This window comes from Carlito syrichta, unplaced genomic scaffold, assembly GCF_000164805.1.
Source record: "Carlito syrichta isolate Samal-C Ts95f unplaced genomic scaffold, Tarsius_syrichta-2.0.1 Scaffold303047, whole genome shotgun sequence".
Taxonomy (NCBI): domain Eukaryota; kingdom Metazoa; phylum Chordata; class Mammalia; order Primates; family Tarsiidae; genus Carlito; species Carlito syrichta.
The window spans coordinates 22213-31512 of record NW_007247143.1 but is presented as its reverse complement, the minus strand read 5'-3'; the positions used below and the strand labels follow the sequence as shown (position 1 = coordinate 31512).

At 53.0% G+C, this 9300-nt stretch overlaps 1 protein-coding gene across 1 annotated transcript in view; it reads left to right on the top strand.

Moving 5' to 3' along the window:
* Positions 1 to 9300, top strand: part of COL14A1 (collagen type XIV alpha 1 chain) — a 197571-nt gene that overhangs the window by 171126 nt on the left and 17145 nt on the right. The window contains exons 40-41 of the mRNA XM_021712073.1: positions 7421 to 7474; positions 7986 to 8057. Coding sequence (XP_021567748.1) covers positions 7421 to 7474; positions 7986 to 8057 — 126 coding nt within the window. The remainder of the gene's footprint in view (positions 1 to 7420; positions 7475 to 7985; positions 8058 to 9300) is intronic.

The window sequence follows — 9300 nt, the reverse complement described above, 5'->3', positions numbered from 1 at the left end:
CCGCCTCGGCCTGGACGAGGGAGCAGCTCCTGCCCTCAAGCCGCGGTCAGGTGGGAGGGCAACCGCTTAAAGCCATTCCGGGAAGCACGGGATGCAAGTGTACGCTAGGTGTACGCTGGCTTTCCGCCGTCACCTGACAGGTGAGCGGGCACCTGGCTAGAAGATTCGCTTTGGCAGGCAGCGGCCCTGCTCCGGAGTAAGGAGATCCTTTTTCCTCCGTAAGCATAGGTGTGCTACCTCACATCTCTCCCACCTTTTGTTTACATCAGACTTTGGTCGGCGGAAAGTCTCAGCATGGTCTCTGTTCATCGAATGGAATTAGTCTGTGAAACATGCTTAGGTGAATGTAACTAAAGGAGGCATTCTGTGAAAGTTGGATTTACGTAGGGTTCTTGTACCTGAGGAAGGAGTGTCCAGAAGTATTTATACGTTTTGGCAAAAGACTTGGGCTAAGATCCTGTGCGGTTACACACCTAGATGCCTCCATGATCCCTGCAGCTCTGAAAGCAGCAGTTCCAAAGATTGGGTTCAGTGGGTTTATTTGATTTATCTCTGCGCGGAATCCAGCCTTGGCAAAGAACTCCCAAATCAAACATGTTGGATCGGTGTTTAGGTCATTCGGTTTTGGAATTCTTTCTTTAATAGCCACGCAGATTTTATAAACATTTTTCTATTTCTCCACATGTGTGCTTTTCTATAGGATTAAAAGTCTTAGAGGGATAAGTGATAAGATATCTGTCCTTGGGTTTTATTTTCTTCTCTCCCTCAATCTGGGAGCCCAACTTTGAGTGTGTGTTTGATTTCTCCTTTGAAAACGTCTTAGATGGAAATGGACTTGCTTTCTAAACTGGTTTTCAGAGGACACACGTTCTTTTTTTTTTTTTTTTGAGTCAGAATCTCACTCTCTTGCCCAGGCTGGAGTGCACTAGCACACTCACGGCCATCCCAGTGTCGACCTGCTGGGCTCCAGCAATCCTCGGCCTTCCAAGGAGCTGGAACTACAGGTGTGTGCTACCACCTAGCTAATTTTTAAAATTTATTTATTGTAGAGAGGAGGTCTTGCCATGTTGCCCGGGCTGGTCTCAAACCCCTGCGCTCAGGCAGTCCTCTCGCCTCAGCCTCCAAAAGTGCTGGGATGACAGGCTTGAGCCATTGTGCCCGGCCAAGGAGATTTAAATAACTGAGGGAGATGACTGCAGACCACCTATCCAGAGGAGATGGCGGGACAGGGTGGGGCCAAGGACATGGCTGTTCCCGGGCCAGAGAAGCAGGTGGATCTTCTCAGAGACGGTAGAGACGAAAGGAAGGACAGACAAAAACGGAGTTAATTGGGGGCTCTGATCTGCGTGGTCAGATGATCCAGGGGCTTGAGGAAGCAGATGTCTAAAGCAGATGCTTGGCAGGGTTGTCAGGCAGAGCCCTGGTGGGCTCGGCGTCTGTGGTGTGGGCTCGGTTCTGGGGTGTGGACAAGCTGAGCACATGGAACACCCAGCAGACACGCTCCAGGAGGGCAGCTTTGGCCAGGCTTGGGCGAGGAGGTGCTGCGTGCGAGACAAGGCCAAGTGCCTCGTGGGTATCCGGCTCTGCCGGGCCCGTCCTGACAGGCAAAGCTGCGTCCAGGAACATAGCAACAGCGAAGGCATAGGACAGACAGAACTAACGCTCGAGGCTCACCTGTGACCCCTGCCAGAAAACCTCCTGGCCAGGCTGTCCAGGGAATCGGAAGGGCAAAGCTGCTTCTTACTTCACCCGGCACATCTTGCTTCAGATCCTTTCGTGTGACAGCGCCTCATTCCCTGGACCCTGAATAGCGCCTATTTCAGGCCAAGTGGTCTCATTCCTTAGACCCCGAGTAGAAAGAAATGATTCCCATCCAAGGGCCTCATTCCCTAGACTCTGAGTAGAGCCTGCTCCAGGCCAAGGGACCTCATTCCTGGACCCTGAGTAGAAAGAAATGGTTCCAGCCCAAGGACCTCATTTCAGACTCTGAGTAGAGCCTGCTGCAAGCTAAGAGCCTCGTTCCTGGACCCGGAGTAGAGCCAGGGAGTTTTCTGGCAGGGGTCAGAGGTGAGCCTCAAACGTTAGTTCTGTCTGTCCTATTCCTTTGCTGTTGCTATGTTCCTGGACGCAGCTTTGCCTGTCAGGACGGGCCCGGCAGAGCCGGATACCCACGAGGCACTTGGCCTTGTCCCGCACACAGCGTCTCCTCGCCCAAGCCTGGCCAAAGCTGCCCTCCTGGAGCGTGCTGCTGGGTGGTCCATGTCCTCGGCCCGTCCACACCACAGACGCTGAGCCACCAGGGCTCTGCTGACAACCCTGCCAAGCGTCTGCTTTAGACACCTCTTCCTCAAGCCCCTGGATCATCTGGCCACGCAGATCAGAGCCCCTAATTACTCTGGTCCAGGGGGCTTCATTTCAGGATCCTGAGTAAACCCTACTCCAGCCCAAGAGACCTCATTCCCTAGCCTCTGAGTAGAGCCTACTCCAGGCCAAGGTGCCTCATTCCTGGATCCTGAATAGAGCCTCCTCCAGGCCAAGGGGTTTCGTTCCCAGACCCTGAGTAGAACTTATTCCAGGCCAAGACCCTGAGTAGAACTTATTCCAGGCCAAGACCCTCATTCCCGGACCTTGAGTAGATCTGCTCCAGGCTAAGGGCCCTCATTCCTGGATCCTGAGTAGAGCCTACTCCAGTTGAGTTTTCATTTTGTGCTTTGTTTTTTAATGTGCCCAGTTCTGAAATTCAACCTCAGAGATTCAGATACAAAAGTTCTGAGGCATGACTTAGGCATGTATAATTTTAAAAAGCTTAATAATTCTGATCACCAGCTAGGTTCTTGAATTATCGGGCAATATATTGTGTGAGGTCCATTGCCTATCAAAATGATGTCTTCAGTAGAGTATTGCTGGTGTTTTGTTTTTTTTTTAACCACTGACTTATCACTGCAGGTTACTAAAAATGTATCAATTTATATTTTATACATACACATTTAAATAATATATATACACATGTTTGAACCGGGCTGACGTCTGCAGAGTGTGGCTTCTTGCTGCGTGGCCTCCTAATCTGGTGGTTGGCCTGAATCCTTTGCTGGGAGCAGGAGCTTCCTTTCTTGCCGCTGGCTGCCACACCGCCGGTCTGCTCGCAGTTGTCCAGTCACTTGAAGTAGGGCCACAGGGCTTTCTTCAGGCATCTCCGGGCATCTCCCTGTCCTTCACTGCTGGGTCTGGCCCCTTTCAAGTGTCTGGCTGCCGACCCCACCATGCCCAGGAGCGCAGCATCCGGTGAAGGACCTCCATGACGGCTGTGCTCCGGAATCTTCAGGTTGGTGTCACGACCTGCCTGTGTAGGCGTCGAAGAAGCCCTGGACCATGGATGTCACAGCCGAGCCCTTGGTGCTGCTTTGGCCACACAAACGCAGGCATTCTCGCTTCTGACTTGAACGAGCGGGGCTGATGAGCAAGCCGCTTTCGTTTTTCAGGCACCGTGGGCACAACATCTACGAACCACGCACTTTCCAGGAGTCTGCCAAAAAATGTTTAGAAACCTGAAAAAAAGCACGTGCTCACACACAAACACACACACACACACACACACACACACACACACACACACACACGGAACGTATGGAAAACTCCAAAATGAAAATTAATGCATGTTTAATTAAATGTACAACAATATACATTGCCAGTTTCAGCCGTAGTTAAATTTAGTGTTCATTCAAATATCAGTGGTTTTGAAAGCAAATTATAGGTTAGATTTCCTTTTTGCTTATAATCACGGCCAGCCATAGTTAAGTTGCTCATAGCCAAGTGTTTTCAAAAACAAGTTATAAAAATCCTTTCAAGTTTTTATAGCAAGAATTTTTTTTTAATGTGGGCTGTGGATACATATTAATATTTTAAGTTGGGACTGCCAAAAAAGAAAAATACCTGGAGCTGTCCATGCTGTTAAAATCCTTGCCTGTGGGTGCCTGGTTCTGTGTACTTTAAAGAAATAGAGGTCCTGGCTTAAGTTAACTCCCATATTATGCCTATTTTGTTGTTGTTGTTGTTGTTTGAGTTGGAGTCTCACTCTGCCGCCCAAGCTGGAGTGTAGTGTCATGCTGATGGCCACCACAGCCTTGACCTGCTGGGCTCAGGAAATACTTCTGCCTCAGCCTTCCAAGTAGCTAGAAATATAGGCGTGGGGCACCACCACACCTGGCTTGTTTTTTGATTTATTGTAGAGACGTGGTCTCACCAAGTTCCCCAGGCTGGTCTCGAATCCCTGGACTCAGGCAATCCTCTCGCGTCAGCCTCCCAAAGTGCTGGGATGACAGGCCTGACCACCATGTCCAGCTTTATGCCTATAGTTTAACCTCCTATTTTCTAATATTCATTGTGCATTGCTTAATTAAGGGTCTCTGCTTTTTATGATGATGCTTGGTTCATAAATGTGCATCCTCTCAGATGGACTCAAATGCAGTGGAAAACATATATGCAGGAAGCTTTTGGGAAATGCAAGCACTTTTTTTTTTTTTTGAGTTGGAGTCTCACTCTGTTGCCCAGACTAGAGTGCAGTGGCCGCTCCCGGCCACTGCAGCCTCAACCTACGGGCTCCGGCGATCCTTCCGCCTCAGCCTTCCAAATAGCCGGAATTACAGGCGTGCGCTACCACGCCTGGCTGATTTTTTGATTTATTGTAGAGATGAGGTCTCGCTGCCCAGGGGTGTCTCGAACCCGCAGGCTCAGGCCATCCACTCACCTCAGCCTCCCGAAGGCGCGAGATGACAGGCTGAGCCACCGAGCCTGGCTGCAAGCACTTTTTAGCTGCTAATTCAATGAGCTTTGATTTCAGTTTAACCGACTCACAAAGCTAGACTTCGCCAGTTGTTTTGCCTGTAAAATAATTTGTGTGGGCGCACATGCCATGTGTTGTGAGCAGGCTTTCGTGTGGGTGCACATGCCATGTGTCGCATGAGGGCTTACTCGTAGTGCATGTGCCATGTGTTGTGCGTGACCTTTCGTACACGTGCACATGCTGTGTGTCGCATGAGGCCTTGCTGGTGGGTGCACGCTCCCTTCTCATCCAGTGCTGATGTGCTTTGAGGCAGGAAGTAAGAAATGTCCTTTTTCAAATGTCTCAAGCTATTCAGTATGTGGCCAGAGTCCATTTTTTCTAATGAGAACTTCATCTAAGAAATAAGAATATGTTATTAAAAGTTCCTTTTTTAAAAACTGCGAGGCTCCCTAACCTCCGCTGCCCCCGTTTCCTCCCTTGTGGGAGGGAGTTGGGCTGCATGACTTTGAGGTCCTGTTCATCGCTCACGTGCTCCACGCTGTGTGCCTTCTTCCTGACACGCTCTATGTGGACTCCCTAAAATAATTTCTTTCTTTTTTTTTTGAGTTGAGGTTTCGTTCTTGCCGCCCAGGCTGGAGTGCAGTGGCGCACTCACGGCCACCGCAGCCTCGATCTGCTGGACTCCAGCGATCCTTCCACCTCAGCTTTCTAAGTAGTCAGAACTACAGGCGAGCGCTACCATACCTGGCTCATTCTTGATATATTGTGGAGACAAGGTCTCACCAAGTTGCCTAGGCTGGGTCTCGAACCCCTGGGCTCAGGCAATCCTCTTGCCTCGGCCTCCCAAAATGCTGGGGTTACAGGTTGGGCCACCACGCCCGGCCAATAATTCTTTTCAACCTACATTGGTATTGGTTTTGTGGTTAGCAGATCCAAGGAAGGATGCCTGCGTATGTATATGTATGTACATATGTTCATATATGCATACATATGTGTATATGTGTGTGCACATGTGTGTGTGTGCATGTGTTGTATGTGTGTGTGAGCTTATCACCGCAGCATTCTCAGGCTTACTAATATTTTTGACTGAACTAAAGGAATGAAAGTGCTGATAAGAAAACAACAGAGGCTTGTGTCTCAGGGTCGGATTCCAGCTATAACAAATAGCCCTAATAGCTCAGCGGCTTAATGCAAGAAAATGAGACAGAACAAACTCGGTCAAAGCACACTGCCTGTTCCTATCCAGGGCCGTGAGCAAGGGCAGCGGGTCTCTGCTCCACGCGGCCACCCAGGGCCTCAGGGCCTCTTGTCCTGAGTGCCCTCTTCAGCATGGAGCTCCAGAGCTACCCCAGAGGGGACAGAAAGCAGAGAGTCACCGGGAGTGTCTCTGAGCCCGCCCTGGGCCCCTTTCTGCTGACCGGAGCTCAGCGGTGGGGCTCCAGTGGCACTGCCGGGAGGCTGCAGGGAGAAGGCCACGGGCCTGGGTGAGCGCCAGCACCCCCACCTCGCCTGGTCACCTGCCGCCCCAGTGCTGGGAGGCCCAGAGCGTGGGCTGGGGCATGCTGGGACCTCTACCCTGCCCGCCAGCCAGCCGCTGGTCCCTCTCATCAGCTCACACCACTTCTCTCCCATCTCATTCCTGCTCTTTTATGGGACACCTTGGTGGGGAGGGCTTGTGTAAGTGTGGCGGGGATCCTGAGAAGTGGGTTTCACAGGAAGACAGGTGGACAGGATGGCCCCTGGAAGAGTGGCCGGAACGTCAGAGAGGCATGGGAGGCAGCCGGGGTACCAGGCAAGTTTGAGACGGGAAGTAATTATTCCAACAGGAGGCAGATCCCATGGGGAAAGTTCTGCTTCTCCTTGGAGGAGGAGGTGGAACCTGAAATAAAATTTTTGAACCCATTATGACATTTAGATGGAAGAGCCTCTTGTGCTCACTGTATTGGACAGGCTGGCATCCCAGCTGAGAATGGGAACCATTTGAGAGTATGTCATTCCAGCTGTTAGGCTTGAACACTTAAAAATAGCGCACACACGTTCAGCATTTTAAGGGTATGTGTTTGCAAAGAATACCATCTGCTTTCTGCTTTAGTTTCTTCCATCATGGAGTGGGAAGCAAACATGTTCTATCCGCAAGCCCATGGCGACCAGCTTTCAGGAGACCTACCTGTGGTCAAGACTGAGCCATTGCTCAGGGAATCTCCCCATTCTCTTGAAGCTGCAGTTGCAGGCACCAGGGTCGTCCCCAAGTAACAGATCCTTGCAGTAGAGACGCCTGTCCAAGGCTCTCCTAGGTCATGAAAGGCCCTACTTCCGCTCTTTGTCTGGCCATTAATGACCAAAAATGGATCCCCCTTCTCCTGTGAGATACTCAGATTAGTAAAAACACCTCTGGAAGCAAGTTCCTACTTGAGTCTGCTGGTGACATCTCTTATACCTACAACTTGCCCTGGGCAATGTCACGGAACCAGCAGACACCAGAGTCCTGCCAGGAAGAACCCAAGCGGAAGGCAAAGGCAGTGAATCTTGGCGTCCAGGGCCAGACGGAGTTTGGCCCCGAGTGTGAGAAGGAGTCGGGCAGGCCTGTTCGGAAAGCTGCAGAAAGCACCCGCGCCACTGACACCCGCACTTCTCTTCCAGGGCTTTCCAGGAAAGGACGGCTCCTCCGGCCCTCCAGGACCACCAGGCCCGATTGTAAGCACTTCCAGAAGCTTCTGGGACGTACTCTGTTCCTTCGGGGGGGTCTTCTTTCTCCAGGCCTGTCCCTGGGCTGCCCTCCTTGCCGGGGCGTGGTGACCCGTCCCTTGGTGCAGAACTCTCCCTGACAGCTCTGAAAGCTCGTGTGTCCATGTGGCTCGGTCACTTGGTCTCAAAGCCACATTGCCCTCAGGTCACCCTGTAGGTACTCGCCCTAACACAGTTCTAAAAAAATCCGTGTCCGTGTGACTCAGTCACTCGACCTCAGAGCCACCTGGTTCCGAGGTCACTTGCACCGATTTAGCTTTCCTTAGAAACCGGTAGGGTCTGAACGTGAAACACCCACACGGACTGCGGGTGGCGGCTTCAAGACTGAGTCGGGAGCAGGATGGGGCAGGGAACTTCAAGGTCAGGTGACGGGCTGCTGTCTCCGGTGCTCTGGCTTGGAGGCTGGCAGTCATCAGTGGGACTGTGGGAGTCCTCACCTGCTCCGCTTTCCTCCCGCCAGGGCATTCCCGGAGCCCCTGGAGTCCCAGGAGTCACAGGAAGCGTGGGACCGCAAGGCGCCCTGGGACCGCCGGTGAGTGTGCGCAGCCAGTCGCCACGTGTGTTCAGTCCACGCGTGTGTCTATGTGTGTAGCTCTCCCGGTGTCTCGGTGGTCAGAAATGCCGGTTCTGCCTGGGCCATCACGGGAACCCAGGAAGGAAACCAGAGGCGCTCCCCAGGATCCAGATCCGGGGCGGGCTGCTGGGTCGTGGGAGAGGAGGGGCCCAGCAGGGATGCTTGGTCGTGTCGCTTCCGTCTCCCGGCTCATCCCTCTGTACCTGGCCGAGCAAACTCAGTCTCCCGTTACGGGGATTCGGGGCAGTCACCGTGCGTCAACCAAGGCCGGCTCCTACCGGGAGCAGAGAGGAGGCTTGGGAAATTCCGAGTTGGGTGGGCGTGGGCATCAACGTTTCTTTCCAGAATCCTACAAGGAAGAACGGGCGCTCCATTGACACACGCAGTGAAGCGTGATATCATGAGGGCATGGCGGACAGGACTCAGCCCCGGTGTCTGGGCCTCCCCCTCTGGGGTCCATGGGAGGGGTGGGGAAGCAAGCGGCCCGTGGCCTGCTTCCTCCTCTGAGAGGAGAGGACGCGTGGCAGGCCCGGGAGCCTCGCGGGCACCTCTGGAGGCCGACGCAGGGGCGGGCGAGTGGCTGGCATCTTCCGGGGGGGCCGAGTCCACCTCCCAAACCAAAGCAGCTAACGTGTGTCAAGGTCTGCCCTGGCGCAAACACACGAGGACCCCGTGGACAACGAGACCTCCCAAACGAGGGTGGGAGAGGACAGTGGGTGCGATTCCTCTCGCTGCTAAACAGATTGCTGCCTGCTCAGCGGCTTGAAACAGCACGCCTGTGTCACTGTACAGCTGTCAGTGAGAAGTCTGGCAGGGCTCTGGCTGAGCTGAAAGCAAGGTGCTGCGTCCCCTGGAGGGGGCCTTCTGGGGGGACGTTTCCTGGCCTCTCCGAGCTCCTGGAGGTCCCCTGCCCTAGCTTGTTGCCCCTTCGTCCCCAGAGCCAGTAGTGCTGTGTCCCTCTGGCCGTTCTTCCGTGGTCTCCTTGCTGACCACAGCCAGGGGAGATTCTCTGCTTTTGAGGACCTCTGTGATTACTTTGGCCACCCGGATGATTCTGGATAATCTCCCTAGTTAATCCCCAGATCTTTAACCGAGAGTTACATTTTTTTTTTGAGTTGGAGTCTCATTGTCACCCAGACTGGAATGCAGTGGCTGCTCCTGGCCACCGCAGCCTCGACCTGCTGGGCTCCGGCAATCTGCT